At 55.4% G+C, this 17,252-nt stretch overlaps 1 protein-coding gene across 1 annotated transcript in view; it reads left to right on the plus strand.

Annotated features, from left to right (window-relative positions):
* The window catches only part of LOC140410117 (V-type proton ATPase 116 kDa subunit a 2-like), a 109,093-nt gene extending 97,740 nt beyond the window's left edge, over positions 1–11,353 (plus strand). The window contains exons 12-13 of the mRNA XM_072498058.1: positions 8,397–8,568; positions 11,065–11,353. Of these exons, the coding sequence (XP_072354159.1) occupies positions 8,397–8,568; positions 11,065–11,158 (266 nt within the window). The 3' untranslated portion in view covers positions 11,159–11,353. The remainder of the gene's footprint in view (positions 1–8,396; positions 8,569–11,064) is intronic.
* The last annotated feature ends 5,899 nt before the right edge of the window (positions 11,354–17,252 follow it).

Genomic DNA, 17,252 nt, shown 5'->3' on the forward strand with positions numbered 1-17,252 from the left:
TGGAACTGTGCACAGTGCTCCCAGTGTGGTCTAACCGAGGGATATGGAGACCGGAACTGTGCACAGTGCTCCCAGTGTGGTCTAACTGAGGGATAGGGAGAATGGGACAGTGCACAGTGCTCCCAGTGTGGTCTAACTGAGGGATATAGAGACTGGAACTGTGCACAGTGCTCCCAGTGTGGTCTAACTGAGGGATATAGAGACTGGAACTGTGCACAGTGTTCCCAGTGTGGTCTAACTGAGGGATATGGAGACTGGGACTGTGCACAGTGCTCCCAGTGTGGTCTAACTGAGGGATATGGAGACTGGGACTGTGCACAGTGCTCCCAGTGTGGTCTAACTGAGGGATATGGAGACTGGAACTGTGCACAGTGCTCCCAGTGTGGTCTAACTGAGGGATATGGAGACTGGGACTGTGCACAGTGCTCCCAGTGTGGTCTAACTGAGGGATATGGAGACTGGGACTGTGCACGGTGCTCACAGTGTGGTCTAACTGAGGGATATGGAGACTGCGACTGTGCACAGTGCTCCCAGTGTGGTCTAACTGAGGGATATGGAGACTGGGACTGTGCACGGTGCTCACAGTGTGGTCTAACTGAGGGATATGGAGACTGCGACTGTGCACAGTGCTCCCAGTGTGGTCTAACCGAGGGATGTGGAGACTGGAACTGTGCACAGTGCTCCCAGTGTGGTCTAACTGGGGGTATGGAGACTGGGACTGTGCACAGTGCTCCCAGTGTGGTCTAACTGAGGGATATGGAGACTGGGACTGTGCACGGTGCTCCCAGTCTGGTCTAACCGAGGGATATGGAGACTGGAACTGTGCACAGTGCTCCCAGTGTGGTCTAACTGAGGGATATGGAGACTGGGACTGTGCACGGTGCTCCCAGTCTGGTCTAACCGAGGGATATGGAGACTGGAACTGTGCACAGTGCTCCCAGTGTGGTCTAACTGAGGGATGTGGAGACTGGAACTGTGCACAGTGCTCCCAGTGTGGTCTAACCGAGGGATGTGGAGACTGGAACTGTGCACAGTGCTCCCAGTGTGGTCTAACTGGGGGATATGGAGACTGGGACTGTGCACAGTGCTCCCAGTGTGGTCTAACTGGGGGATATGGAGACTGGAACTGTGCACAGTACTCCCAGTGTGGTCTAACTGAGGGATGTGGAGACTGGAACTGTGCACAGTGCTCCCAGTGTGGTCTAACTGGGGGATATGGAGACTGGGACTGTGCACAGTGCTCCCAGTGTGGTCTAACTGAGGGATATGGAGACCGGAACTGCGCACAGTGCTCCCAGTGTGGTCTAACTGAGGGATATGGAGACTGGAACTGTGCACCGTGCTCCCAGTGTGGTCTAACCAAGGGATATTGGGACTGTGCACAGTGCTCCCAGTGTGGTCTAACTGAGGGATGTGGAGACTGGAACTGTGCACAGACCTCCCAGTGTGGTCTAACTGAGGGATATGGAGACTGGGACGGTGCACAGTGCTCCCAGAATGGTCTAACTGAGGGATGTGGAGACTGGGACTGTGCACAGTGCTCCCAGTGTGGTCTAACGGAGGGATATGGAGACTGGGACGGTGCACAGTGCTCCCAGAATGGTCTAACTGAGGGATGTGGAGACTGGGACTGTGCACAGTGCTCCCAGTGTGGTCTAACTGAGGGATATGGAGACTGGGACTGTGCACTATGCTCCCAGTGTGGTCTAACCGAGGGATATGGAGACCGGGACGGTGCACAGTGCTCCCAGTGTGGTCTAACTGAGGGATATGGAGACTGGGACGGTGCACAGTGCTCCCAGAATGGTCTAACTGAGGGATGTGGAGACTGGGACTGTGCACAGTGCTCCCAGTGTGGTCTAACCGAGGGATATGGAGACCGGGACGGTGCACAGTGCTCACAGTGTGGTCTAACCGAGGGATATGGAGACTGGGACTGTGCACTGTGCTCCCAGTGTGGTCTGACCGAGGGATATGGAGACTGGGACTGTGCACTGTGCTCCCAGTGTGGTCTAACCGAGGGATATGGAGACCGGGACGGTGCACTGTGCTCCCAGTGTGGTCTAACTGAGGGATACGGAGACTGGAACTGTGCACAGTGCTCCCAGTGTGGTCTAACTGAGGGATGTGGAGACTGGGACTGTGCACAGTGCTCCCTGTGTGGTCTGACCAAGGGATATGGAGACTAGGACTGTGCACTGTGCTCCCAGTGTGGTCTAACTGAGGGATAGGGAGAATGGGACTGTGCACAGTGCTCCCAGTGTGGTCTAACTGAGGGATATGGAGACTGGGACTGTGCACTGTGCTCCCAGTGTGGTCTAACCGAGGGATATGGAGACTGGGACTGTGCACCGACCTCCCAGTGTGGTCTAACCGAGGGATACGGAGACTGGAACTGTGCACAGACCTCCCAGTGTGGTCTGACCGAGGGATGTGGAGACCGGAACTGTGCACAGACCTCCCAGTGTGGTCTAACTGAGGGGTATGGAGACTGGAACTGTGCACAGCGCTCCCAGTGTGGTTTAACCGAGGGATATGGAGACTGGGACTGTGCACAGTGCTCCCAGTGTGGTCTAACCGAGGGATATGGAGACCGGGACGGTGCACAGTGCTCCCCGTGTGGTCTAACTGAGGGATATGGAGACTGGGACTGTGCACAGTGCTCCCAGTGTGGTCTAACTGAGGGATACGGAGACTGGAACTGTGCACAGTGCTCCCAGTGTGGTCTAACTGAGGGATACGGAGACTGGAACTGTGCACAGACCTCCAAGTGTGGTCTAACTGAGGGATGTGGAGACTGGAACTGTGCACAGTGCTCCCCGTGTGGTCTAACTGAGGGATATGGAGACTGGAACTGTGCACAGTGCTCCCAGTGTGGTCTAACTGAGGGATATGGAGACTGGGACTGTGCACAGTGCTCCCAGTGTGGTCTAACCGAGGGATATGGAGACCAGAACTGTGCACAGTGCTCCCAGTGTGGTCTAACCGAGGGATACGGAGACTGGAACTGTGCACAGACCTCCCAGTGTGGTCTAACCGAGGGATACGGAGACTGGAACTGTGCACAGTGCTCCCAGTGTGGTCTAACTGAGGGATGTGGAGACTGGAACTGTGCACAGTGCTCCCCGTGTGGTCTAACCGAGGGATACGGAGACTGGAACTGTGCACAGTGCTCCCAGTGTGGTCTAACTGAGGGATGTGGAGACTGGAACTGTGCACAGTGCTCCCAGTGTGGTCTAACTGAGGGATACGGAGACTGGAACTGTGCACAGTGCTCCCCGTGTGGTCTAACTGAGGGATATGGAGACTGGAACTGTGCACAGTGCTCCCAGTGTGGTCTAACTGAGGGATAAGGAGACTGGAACTGTGCACAGTGCTCCCAGTGTGGTCTAACTGAGGGGTATGGAGACTGGAACTGTGCACAGTGCTCCCAGTGTGGTCTAACTGAGGGATATGGAGACTGCGACTGTGCACAGTGCTCCCAGTGTGGTCTAACTGGGGGATATGGAGACTGGGATTGTGCACAGTGCTCCCAGTGTGGTCTAACTGAGGGATATGGAGACTGGGACTGTGCACTGTGCTCCCAGTGTGGTCTAACTGAGGGATAGGGAGACTGGAACTGTGCACAGTGCTCCCAGTGTGGTCTAACTGAGGGATATGGAGACCGGAACTGTGCACTGTGCTCCCAGTGTGGTCTAACTGAGGGATACGGAGACTGGAACTGTGCACAGTGCTCCCAGTGTGGTCTGAGGAATATGGAGACTGGGACTGTGCACAGTGCTCCCAGTGTGGTCTAACTGAGGGATACGGAGACGGGAACTGTGCACAGTGCTCCCAGTGTGTACTACGGAGACTGGAACTGTGCACAGTGCTCCCAGTGTGGTCTGAGGGATATGGAGACTGGGACTGTGCACAGTGCTCCCAGTGTGGTCTAACTGAGGGATACGGAGACGGGAACTGTGCACAGTGCTCCCAGTGTGGTCTAACTGAGGGATATGGAGACCTGAACTGTGCACAGTGCTCCCCGTGTGGTCTAACTGAGGGATGTGGAGACTGGGACTGTGCACAGTGCTCCCAGTGTGGTCTGACCGAGGGATATGGAGACTGGGACTGTGCACAGTGCTCCCAGTGTGGTCTGAGGGATATGGAGACTGGGACTGTGCACAGTGCTCCCAGTGTGGTCTAACTGAGGGATATGGAGACTGGGACTGTGCACAGTGCTCCCAGTGTGGTCTAACTGAGGGATACGGAGACTGGAACTGTGCACAGTGCTCCCAGTGTGGTCTGAGGGATATGGAGACTGGGACTGTGCACAGTGCTCCCAGTGTGGTCTAACCGAGGGATATGGAGACAGGGACTGTGCACAGTGCTCCCAGTGTGGTCTGAGGGATATGGAGACTGGGACTGTGCACAGTGCTCCCAGTGTGGTCTAACTGAGGGATATGGAGACTGGGACTGTGCACAGTGCTCCCAGTGTGGTCTAACTGAGGGATACGGAGACTGGAACTGTGCACAGTGCTCCCAGTGTGGTCTAACTGAGGGATGTGGAGACTGGAACTGTGCACAGTGCTCCCAGTGTGGTCTAACTGAGGGATGTGGAGACTGGAACTGTGCACAGTGCTCCCAGTGTGGTCTAACCGAGGGATACGGAGACTGGAACTGTGCACAGTGCTCCCAGTGTGGTCTAACTGAGGGATGTGGAGACTGGAACTGTGCACAGTGCTCCCAGTGTGGTCTAACTGAGGGATACGGAGACTGGGACTGTGCACAGTGCTCCCAGTGTGTTCTAACCGAGGGATATGGAGACCAGAACTGTGCACAGTGCTCCCAGTGTGGTCTAACCGAGGGATACGGAGACTGGAACTGTGCACAGACCTCCCAGTGTGGTCTAACCGAGGGATACGGAGACTGGAACTGTGCACAGTGCTCCCAGTGTGGTCTAACTGAGGGATGTGGAGACTGGAACTGTGCACAGTGCTCCCCGTGTGGTCTAACCGAGGGATACGGAGACTGGAACTGTGCACAGTGCTCCCAGTGTGGTCTAACTGAGGGATGTGGAGACTGGAACTGTGCACAGTGCTCCCAGTGTGGTCTAACTGAGGGATACGGAGACTGGAACTGTGCACAGTGCTCCCCGTGTGGTCTAACTGAGGGATATGGAGACTGGAACTGTGCACAGTGCTCCCAGTGTGGTCTAACTGAGGGATAAGGAGACTGGAACTGTGCACAGTGCTCCCAGTGTGGTCTAACTGAGGGGTATGGAGACTGGAACTGTGCACAGTGCTCCCAGTGTGGTCTAACTGAGGGATATGGAGACTGCGACTGTGCACAGTGCTCCCAGTGTGGTCTAACTGGGGGATATGGAGACTGGGATTGTGCACAGTGCTCCCAGTGTGGTCTAACTGAGGGATATGGAGACTAGGACTGTGCACTGTGCTCCCAGTGTGGTCTAACTGAGGGATAGGGAGACTGGAACTGTGCACAGTGCTCCCAGTGTGGTCTAACTGAGGGATATGGAGACCGGAACTGTGCACTGTGCTCCCAGTGTGGTCTAACTGAGGGATACGGAGACTGGAACTGTGCACAGTGCTCCCAGTGTGGTCTGAGGAATATGGAGACTGGGACTGTGCACAGTGCTCCCAGTGTGGTCTAACTGAGGGATACGGAGACGGGAACTGTGCACAGTGCTCCCAGTGTGTACTACGGAGACTGGAACTGTGCACAGTGCTCCCAGTGTGGTCTGAGGGATATGGAGACTGGGACTGTGCACAGTGCTCCCAGTGTGGTCTAACTGAGGGATACGGAGACGGGAACTGTGCACAGTGCTCCCAGTGTGGTCTAACTGAGGGATATGGAGACCTGAACTGTGCACAGTGCTCCCCGTGTGGTCTAACTGAGGGATGTGGAGACTGGGACTGTGCACAGTGCTCCCAGTGTGGTCTGACCGAGGGATATGGAGACTGGGACTGTGCACAGTGCTCCCAGTGTGGTCTGAGGGATATGGAGACTGGGACTGTGCACAGTGCTCCCAGTGTGGTCTAACTGAGGGATATGGAGACTGGGACTGTGCACAGTGCTCCCAGTGTGGTCTAACTGAGGGATACGGAGACTGGAACTGTGCACAGTGCTCCCAGTGTGGTCTGAGGGATATGGAGACTGGGACTGTGCACAGTGCTCCCAGTGTGGTCTGAGGGATATGGAGACTGGGACTGTGCACAGTGCTCCCAGTGTGGTCTAACCGAGGGATATGGAGACAGGGACTGTGCACAGTGCTCCCAGTGTGGTCTGAGGGATATGGAGACTGGGACTGTGCACAGTGCTCCCAGTGTGGTCTAACTGAGGGATATGGAGACTGGGACTGTGCACAGTGCTCCCAGTGTGGTCTAACTGAGGGATACGGAGACTGGAACTGTGCACAGTGCTCCCAGTGTGGTCTAACTGAGGGATGTGGAGACTGGAACTGTGCACAGTGCTCCCCGTGTGGTCTAACTGAGGGATATGGAGACTGGAACTGTGCACAGTGCTCCCAGTGTGGTCTAACCGAGGGATACGGAGACTGGAACTGTGCACAGACCTCCCAGTGTGGTCTAACCGAGGGATACGGAGACTGGAACTGTGCACAGTGCTCCCAGTGTGGTCTAACTGAGGGATGTGGAGACTGGAACTGTGCACAGTGCTCCCCGTGTGGTCTAACCGAGGGATACGGAGACTGGAACTGTGCACAGTGCTCCCAGTGTGGTCTAACTGAGGGATGTGGAGACTGGAACTGTGCACAGTGCTCCCAGTGTGGTCTAACTGAGGGATACGGAGACTGGAACTGTGCACAGTGCTCCCCGTGTGGTCTAACTGAGGGATATGGAGACTGGAACTATGCACAGTGCTCCCAGTGTGGTCTAACTGAGGGATACGGAGACTGGAACTGTGCACAATGCTCCCAGCGTGGTCTAACCGAGGGATACGGAGACAGGGACTGTGCACAGTGCTCCCAGTGTGGTCTAACTGAGGGGTATGGAGACTGGAACTGTGCACAGTGCTCCCAGTGTGGTCTAACTGAGGGATATGGAGACTGCGACTGTGCACAGTGCTCCCAGTGTGGTCTAACTGGGGGATATGGAGACTGGGATTGTGCACAGTGCTCCCAGTGTGGTCTAACTGAGGGATATGGAGACTGCGACTGTGCACAGTGCTCCCAGTGTGGTCTAACTGAGGGATATGGAGACTGGGACTGTGCACTGTGCTCCCAGTGTGGTCTAACTGAGGGATATGGAGACTGGAACTGTGCACAGTGCTCCCAGTGTGGTCTAACTGAGGGATATGGAGACTGGGACTGTGCACTGTGCTCCCAGTGTGGTCTAACTGAGGGATACGGAGACTGGAACTGTGCACAGTGCTCCCAGTGTGGTCTGAGGGATATGGAGACTGGGACTGTGCACAGTGCTCCCAGTGTGGTCTAACTGAGGGATATGGAGATCGGAACTGTGCACAGTGCTCCCAGTGTGGTCTAACTGAGGGTTATGGAGACTGGAACTGTGCACAGTGCTCCCAGTGTGGTCTAACTGAGGGATATGGAGACTGGGATTGTGCACAGTGATCCCAGTGTGGTCTAACTGAGGGATATGGAGACCTGAACTGTGCACAGTGCTCCCAGTGTGGTCTGAGGGATATGGAGACTGGGACTGTGCACAGTGCTCCCAGTGTGGTCTAACCGAGGGATATGGAGACTGGGACGGTGCACAGTGCTCCCCGTGTGGTCTAACTGAGGGATATGGAGACCTGAACTGTGCACAGTGCTCCCAGTGTGGTCTAACCGAGGGATATGGAGACTGGAACTGTGCACAGTGCTCCCAGTGTGGTCTAACCGAGGGATATGGAGACAGGGGCTGTGCACAGTGCTCCCTGTGTGGTCTAACTGAGGGATATGGAGACCGGAACTGTGCACAGCGCTCCCAGTGTGGTCTAACTGAGTGATGTGGAGACTGGGACTGTGCACAGTGCTCCCAGTGTGGTCTAACTGAGGGATATGGAGACTGGGACTGTGCACAGTGCTCCTTGTGTGGTCTAACTGAGGGATATGGAGACTGGGACTGTGCACAGTGCTCCCTGTGTGGTCTAACCGAGGGATATGGAGACTGGGACTGTGCACAGTGCTCCCAGTGTGGTCTAACTGAGGGATATGGAGACCGGGACGGTGCACAGTGCTCCCTGTGTGGTGTAAAGAGTGTTTACCAAGGTATAAGGGCACATCTCTGATGTCTCTGGGGAATGAGCTCTGAGTTGATTTTGACCTGTTCTGTAGGCGTTAAGGAGTTGCGACTGATTTGGTGTTTGCTGGTCCATGTGACTGACACATCCTCCACCTCTGATGCATCTGATGTCTTTTCTGGCATTTTCTCTAGAACTCTCCGAGGTTCTGTGGACAATGGTTCTTCGTCAGGGATTCAAGCGTACGGATTACACCTGGTCGGTCGCACTCTTCATCGCCTTCGCCTTGTTCGCCGTGCTCACGGTGGCTATCCTGCTCGTCATGGAGGGGTTGTCTGCGTTCCTGCACGCACTCCGACTGCATTGGTACGGCCGCGGGAGGCGCACAACAGGCAGTGTAGAGGGAGCGTTACTCTGTGTCTAACCCCGAGCTGAACCTGTCCTGGGAGTGTTTGATGGGGACAGTGTAGACGGAGCTTTACTCTGTATCTAACCCCGTGCTGTACCTGTCCTGGGAGTGTTTGATGGGGACAGTGTCGAGGGAGCTTTACTCTGTATCTAACCCCGTGCTGTACCTGTCCTGGGAGTGTTTGATGGGGACAGTGTAGAGGGAGCTTTACTCTGTATCTAACCCCGTGCTGTACCTGTCCTGGGAGTGTTTGATGGGGACAGTGTTGAGGGAGCTTTACTCTGTATCTAACCCCGTGCTGTACCTGTCCTGGGAGTGTTTGATGGGGACAGGGTAGAGGGAGCTTTACTCTGTATCTAACCCCGTGCTGTACCTGTCCTGGGAGTGTTTGATGTGGACAGTGTAGAGGGAGCTTTACTCTGTATCTAACCCCGTGCTGTACCTGTCCTGGGAGTGTTTGATGGGGACAGTGTAGACGGAGCTTTACTCTGTATCTAACCCCGTGCTGTACCTGTCCTGGGAGTGTTTGATGGGGACAGTGTAAGGGAGCTTTACTCTGTATCTAACCCCGTGCTGTACCTGTCCTGGGAGTGTTTGATGGGGACAGTGTAGAGGGAGCTTTACTCTGTATCTCACCCTGTGCTGTACCTTGTCCTGGGAGTGTTTGATGGGGACAGTGTAGAGGGAGCTTTACTCTGTATCTAACCCCGTGCTGTACCTTGTCCTGGGAGTGTTTGATGGGGACAGTGTAGAGGGAGCTTTACTCTGTATCTAACCCTGTGCTGTACCTGTCCTGGGAGTGTTTGATGGGGACAGTGTAGGGGGAGCTTTACTCTGTATCTAACCCCGTGCTGTACCTGTCCTGGGAGTGTTTGATGGGGACAGTGCTGAGGGAGCTTTACTCTGTATCTAACCCCGTGCTGTACCTGTCCTGGGAGCGTTTGATGGGGACAGTGTAGAGGGAGCTTCACTCTGTATCTAACCCCGTGCTGTACCTGTCCTGGGAGAGTTTGATGAGGACAGTGTAGAGGGAGCTTTACTCTGTATCTAACCCCGTGCTGTACCTGTCCTGTGAGTGTTTGATTTGGACAGTGTAGAGGGAGCTTTACTCTGTATCTAACCCCGTGCTGTACCTGTCCTGGGAGTGTTTGATGGGGACAGTGCAGAGGGAGCTTTACTCTGTATCTAACCCCACGCTGTACCTGTCCTGGGAGTGTTTGATGGGGACAGTGTAGAGGGAGCTTTACTCTGTATCTAACCCCGTGCTGTACCTGTCCTGGGAGTGTTTGATGGGGACAGTGTAGAGGGAGCTTTACTCTGTATCTAACCCCGTGCTGTACCTGTCCTGGGAGTGTTTGATGGGGACAGTGTAGAGGGAGCTTTACTCTGGATCTAACCCCGTGCTGTACCTGTACTGGGAGTGTTTGATGGGGACAGTGCAGAGGGAGCTTTACTCTGTATCTAACCCCACGCTGTACCTGTCCTGGGAGTGTTTGATGGGGACAGTGTAGAGGGAGCTTTACTCTGTATCTAACCCCGTGCTGTACCTGTCCTGGGAGTGTTTGATGGGGACAGTGTAGAGGGAGCTTCACTCTGTATCTAACCCCGTGCTGTACCTGTCCTGGGAGAGTTTGATGAGGACAGTGTAGAGGGAGCTTTACTCTGTATCTAACCCCGTGCTGTACCTGTCCTGGGAGTGTTTGATGGGGACAGTGTAGAGGGAGCTTTACTCTGTATCTAACCCCGTGCTGTACCTGTCCTGGGAGTGTTTGATGGGGACAGTGTGGAGGGAGCTTTACTCTGTATCTAACCCCGTGCTGTACCTGTCCTGGAAGTGGTTGATGGGGACAGTGTAGAGGGAGCTTTACTCTGTATCTAACCCCGTGCTGTACCTGTCCAGGGAGTGTTTGATGGGGACAGTGTAGAGGGAGCTTTACTCTGTATCTAACCCCACGCTGTACCTGTCCTGGGAGTGTTTGATGGGGACACTGTAGAGGGAGCTTTACTCTGTATCTAACCCCGTGCTGTACCTGTCCTGGGAGTGTTTGATGGGGACAGTGTAGAGGGAGCTTTACTCTGTATCTAACCCCGTGCTGTACCTGTCCAGGGAGTGTTTGATGGGGACAGTGTAGAGGGAGCTTTACTCTGTATCTAACCCCGTGTTGTACCTGTCCTGGGAGTGGTTGATGGGGACAGTGTAGAGGGAGCTTTACTCTGTATCTAACCCCGTGTTGTACCTGTCCTGGGAGTGTTTGATGGGGACAGTGTAGAGGGAGCTTTACTCTGTATCTAACCCCGTGTTGTACCTGTCCTGGGAGTGGTTGATGGGGACAGTGTAGAGGGAGCTTTACTCTGTATCTAACTCCGTGCTGTACCTGTCCTGGGAGTGTTTGATGGGGACAGTGTAGAGGGAGCTTTACTCTGTATCTAACCCGGTGTTTTTTCTCCTATAGGGTGGAGTTTCAGAACAAGTTCTATGTCGGTGTGGGCTACATGTTTATCCCGTTTTCGTTCTGTTTCCTGGAGGAAGCTGAGGGCTGCCACTGAGGATGTGTGTCAGGGTGTGTGTCAGGGTGTGTGTTTCCTCCATCCCAGTGACCATGATCATGGAGAAAGACAGGCTGGCTGCTCTCAGTTCTGCTGGGGCCCTCGTTCCTGCCACTTCCAACCTCAGTTTCATTTTTAATGCGTGTTTTACAACGAGAATTTGTATGACAATAAATTTCACTCTTTTTTTCCAGACCTTGATTTAGTTGCTGCTTCACGAACCTTGAATAAAACACAGTCCTCATTCACCTCAAGTTCATAATTCTCCTCCAGTCCCCGACAACCCTCCCTATCTCTGTAACCTCCTCCAGCCCCTACAACCCTCCCTATCTCTGTAACCTCCTCCAGCCTCTTCAACCCTCCCTATCTCTGTAACCTCCTCCAGCCCCTACAACCCTCCCTATCTCTGTAACCTTCTCCAGCCCCTACAACCCCTCCCTATCTCTGTAACCTCCTCCAGCCCCTACACCCCTCCCTATCTCTGTAACCTCCTCCAGCCCCAACAACCCTCCCTATCTCTGTAACCTTCTCCAGCCCCTACAATCCCTCCCTATCTCTGTAACCTCCTCCAGTCCCCTACACCCCTCCCTATCTCTAACCTCCTCCAGCCCCTACAACCCTCCCTATCTCTGTAACCTCCTCCAGCCCTACGCCCCTCCCTATCTCTGTAACCTCCTCCAGCTCCTACACCCCTCCCTATCTCTGTAACCTCCTCCAGCCCTACGCCCCTCCGTATCTCTGTAACCTCCTCCAGCTCCTACACCCCTCCCTATCTCTGTAACCTCCTCCAGCCCCTGCAACACTCCCTATCTCTGTAACCTCCTCCAGTCCCCTACACCCCTCCCTATCTCTGTAACCTTCTCCAGCCCCTACAAGCCCTCCCTATCTCTGTAACCTCCTCCAGCCCCTACACCCCTCCCTATCTCTGTAACCTCCTCCAGCCCCAACAACCCTCCCTATCTCTGTAACCTTCTCCAGCCCCTACAACCCCTCCCTATCTCTGTAACCTCCTCCAGTCCCCTACACCCCTCCCTATCTCTAACCTCCTCCAGCCCCTACAACCCTCCCTATCTCTGTAACCTCCTCCAGCCCTACGCCCCTCCCTATCTCTGTAACCTCCTCCAGCTCCTACACCCCTCCCTATCTCTGTAACCTCCTCCAGCCCTACGCCCCTCCGTATCTCTGTAACCTCCTCCAGCTCCTACACCCCTCCCTATCTCTGTAACCTCCTCCAGCCCCTACAACCCTCCCTATCTCTGTAACCTCCTCCAGTCCCCTACACCCCTCCCTATCTCTGTAACCTTCTCCAGCCCCTACAACCCCTCCCTATCTCTGTAACCTCCTCCAGTCCCCTACACCCCTCCCTATCTCTGTAACCTCCTCCAGCCCCTACAACCCTCCCTATCTCTGTAACCTCCTCCAGCCCTACGCCCCTCCCTATCTCTGTAACCTCCTCCAGCCCCTACAACCCTCCCTATCTCTGTAACCTCCTCCAGCCCCTACAACCCTCCCTATCTCTGTAACCTCCTCCAGCCCCTACAACCCTCCCTATCTCTGTAACCTCCTCCAGCCCCTACAACCCTCCCTATCTCTGTAACCTCCTCCAGCCCCTACACCCCTCCCTATCTCTGTAACCTCCTCCAGTCCCTACAACCCTCCCTATCTCTGTAACCTCCTCTAGCCCCTACACCCCTCCCTATCTCTGTAACCTCCTCCAGCCCCTACAACCCTCCCTATCTCTGTAACCTCCTCCAGCCCCTACAACCCTCCCTATCTCTGTAACCTCCTCCAGTCCCTACAACCCTCCCTATCTCTCTAACCTCCTCCAGCCCATACAACCCTCCCTATCTCTGTAACCTCCTCCAGCCCCTACAACCCTGCCTATCTCCGTAACCTCCTCCAGTCCCTAAAACCCTCCCTATCTCTGTAACCTCCTCTAGCTCCTACAACCCTCCCTATCTCTGTAACCTCCTCCAGCCCCTTCACCCCCTCTCGATCTCTGTAACCTCCTCCAGCCCCTACAACCCTCCCTATCTCTGTAACCTCCTCCAGCCCCTTCACCCCCTCTCGATCTCTGTAACCTCCTCCAGCCCCTACAACCCCTCCCTATCTCTGTAACCTCCTCCAGCCCCTTCACCCTCTCTCGATCTCTGTAACCTCCTCCAATCCCTACAACCCTCCCTATCTCTGTAACCTCCTCCAGCCCCTACAACCCTCCCTATCTCTGTAACCTCCTCCAGCCCCAACAACCCTCCCTATCTCTGTAACCTCCTCCAGCCCATACAGCCCTCCCTATCTCTGTAACCTCCTCCAGTCCCCACAACCCTCCCTATCTCTGTACCCTCCTCCAACCCCTTTCACCCCCTCTCGATCTCTGTATTCTCCTCCAGCCCCTACAACCCTCCATATCACTGTAACCTCCTCCAGCCCCTACAACCCTCCCTATCTCTGTAACCTCCTCCAGCCCCTTCACCCCCTCTCGATCTCTGTAACCTCCTCCAGTCCCTACAACCCTCCCTATCTCTGTAACCTCCTCCAGTCCCTACAACCCTCCCTATCTCTGTAACCCGCTCCAGCCCCTACAACCCTCCCTATCACTGTAACCTCCTCCAGCCCCTACACCCCTCCCTATCTCTGTAACCACCTCCAGTACCTACACCCCTCCCTATCTCTGTAACCTCCTCCAGCCCCTACACCCCTCCCTATCTCTGTAACCTCCTCCAGCCCTCCCTCCCTATTTCTGTAACCTCCCCCAGCCCCTACAACCCTCCCTATCTCTGTAACCTCCTCCAGCCCCTACAACCCTCCCTATCTCTGTAACCTCCTCCAGCCCCCACAACCCTCCCTATCTCTGTACCCTCCTCCAACCCCACACCCCTCCCTATCTCTGTAACCTCCTCCAGCCCCTACAAACCTCCCCATCTCTGTAACCTCCTCCAGCCCCTACAACCCTCCCTATCTCTGTAACCTCCTGCAGCCCCTACAATCCTCCCTACCTCTGTAACCTCCTCCAGTCCCTACAACCCTCCCTATCTCTGTAACCTCCTCCAGCCCCTACAACCCTCCCTATCTCTGTAACTTCCTCCAGCCCCCACAACCCTCCCTATCTCTGTAACCTCCTCCAGCCCCCACAAATCTCCCTATCTCTGTAACCTCCTCCAGCCCCCACAACCCTCCCTATCTCTGTAACCTCCTCCAGCCGCCTACAACCCTCCCTATCTCTGTAACCTCCTCCAGCCCCCTGCAACTCTCCCTATCTCTTTAACCTCCTCCAGCTCCTACAACCCTCCCTATCTCTGTAACCTCCTCCAGCCCCTACACCCCTCCCTATCACTGTAACCTCCTCCAGCTCCTACAACCCTCCCTATCTCTGTAATCTCCTCCAGCCCCTACAACCCCCCCTATCTCTGTAACCTCCTCCAGCCCCTACACCCCTCCCTATCTCTGTAACCTCCTCCAGCCCCTACACCCCTCCCTATCTCTGTAACCTCCTCCAGCCCCCACAACCCTCCCTATCTCTGTAACCTCCTCTAGCCCCCACAACCCTCCCTATCTCTGTAACCTCCTCCAGCCCCCTACAACCCTCCCTATCTCTGTAACCTCCTCCAGCCCCCTGCAACCCTCCCTATCTCTGTAACCTCTTCCAGTCCCTACAACCCTCCCTATCTCTGTAAACTCCTCCAGCCCCTACACCCCTCCCTATCACTGTAACCTCCTCCAGCCCCCTGCAACCCTCCCTATCTCTGTAACCTCCTCCAGCTCCTACACCCCCCCTATCTCTGTAACCTCCTCCCGTCCCGACAACACTCGCTATCACTGTCACCTCCTCCAGCCCCCTGCAACCCTCCCTATCTCTGTAACCTCCTCCAGCTCCTACAACCCTCCCTATCTCTGTAACCTCCTCCAGCCCCTACACCCCTCCCTATCACTGTAACCTCCTCCAGCTCCTACAACCCTCCCTATCTCTGTAATCTCCTCCAGCCCCTACAACCCTCCCTATCTCTGTAACCTCCTCCAGCTCCTACAACCCTCCCTATCTCTGTAACCTCCTCCAGCTCCTACAACCCTCCCTATCTCTGTAACCTCCTCCAGCCCCTACACCCCTCCCTATCACTGTAACCTCCTCCAGCCCCAACAACCCTCCCTATCTCTGTAATCTCCTCCAGCCCCCACACCCCTCCCTATCTCTGTAACCTCCTCCAGCCCCTACACCCCTCCCTATCTCTGTAACCTCCTCCAGCCCCGACAACCCTCCCTATCTCTGTAACCTCCTCCAGCCCCTACAACCCTCCCTATCTCTGTAATCTCCTCCAGCCCCTACAACCCTCCCTATCTCTGTAACCTCCTCCAGCCCCTACAACCCTCCCTATCTCTGTAATCTCCTCCAGCCCCTACACCCCTCCCTATCTCTGTAACCTCCTCCAGCCCCGACAACCCTCCCTATCTCTGTAACCTCCTCCAGCCCCTACACCCCTCCCTATCTCTGAAACCTCCTCCAGCCCCTACAACCCTCCCAATCTCGTAACCTCCTCCAGCCCCTACACCCCTCCCTATCTCTGTAACCTCCTCCAGCCCCTACAACCCTCCCAATCTCTGTAACCTCCTCCGGCCCCTACAACCCTCCCTATCTCTGTAACCTCCTCCAGCCCCTACAACCCTCCCTATCTCTGTAACCTCCTCCAGCCCCTACAACCCTCCCAATCTGTGTAACCTCCTCCAGCCCCCACAACCCTCCCTATCTCTGTAATCTCCTCCAGCCCCTACACCCCTCCCTATCTCTGTAACCTCCTCCAGCCCCTACAACCCTCCCAATCTCTGTTACCTCCTCCAGCCCCTACACCCCTCCCAATCTCTGTAACCTCCTCCGGCCCCTACAACCCCCCAATCTCTGTAACCTCCTCCAGCCCCTACACCCCTCCCAATCTCTGTAACCTCCTCCAGCCCCTACACCCCTCCCTATCTCAGTAACCTCCTCCAGCCCCCTACACCCTCCCTATCTCTGTAACCTCCCCCAGCCCCTACAACCCTCCCTATCTCTGTAACCTCCTCCAGCCCCTACAACCCTCCCTATCTCTGTAACCTCCTCCAGCCCCCACAACCCTCCCTATCTCTGTACCCTCCTCCAACCCCACACCCCTCCCTATCTCTGTAACCTCCTCCAGCCCCTACAAACCTCCCCATCTCTGTAACCTCCTCCAGCCCCTACAACCCTCCCTATCTCTGTAACCTCCTGCAGTCCCTACAATCCTCCCTACCTCTGTAACCTCCTCCAGTCCCTACAACCCTCCCTATCTCTGTAACCTCCTCCAGCCCCTACAACCCTCCCGATCTCTGTAACTTCCTCCAGCCCCCACAACCCTCCCTATCTCTGTAACCTCCTCCAGCCCCCACAAATCTCCCTATCTCTGTAACCTCCTCCAGCCCCCACAACCCTCCCTATCTCTGTAACCTCCTCCAGCCGCCTACAACCCTCCCTATCTCTGTAACCTCCTCCAGCCCCCTGCAACTCTCCCTATCTCTTTAACCTCCTCCAGCTCCTACAACCCTCCCTATCTCTGTAACCTCCTCCAGCCCCTACACCCCTCCCTATCTCTGTAACCTCCTCCGGCCCCTACAACCCTCCCTATCTCTGTTACCTCCTCCAGCCCCTACACCCCTCCCTATCTCTGTAACCTCCTCCAGTCCCTACAACCCTCCCTATCTCTGTAACCTCCTCCAGCCCCCTACAACCCTCCCTATCTCTGTAACCTCCTCCAGCCCCCTGCAACCCTCCCTATCTCTGTAACCTCTTCCAGTCCCTACAACCCTCCCTATCTCTGTAAACTCCTCCAGCCCCTACACCCCTCCCTATCACTGTAACCTCCTCCAGCCCCCTGCAACCCTCCCTATCTCTGTAACCTCCTCCAGCTCCTACACCCCCCCTATCTCTGTAACCTCCTCCCGTCCCGACAACACTCGCTATCACTGTCACCTCCTCCAGCCCCCTGCAACCCTCCCTATCTCTGTAACCTCCTCCAGCTCCTACAACCCTCCCTATCTCTGTAACCTCCTCCAGCCCCTACACCCCTCCCTATCACTGTAACCTCCTCCAGCT

Source organism: Scyliorhinus torazame, chromosome 4 (assembly GCF_047496885.1).
Source record: "Scyliorhinus torazame isolate Kashiwa2021f chromosome 4, sScyTor2.1, whole genome shotgun sequence".
Lineage (NCBI taxonomy): Eukaryota > Metazoa > Chordata > Chondrichthyes > Carcharhiniformes > Scyliorhinidae > Scyliorhinus > Scyliorhinus torazame.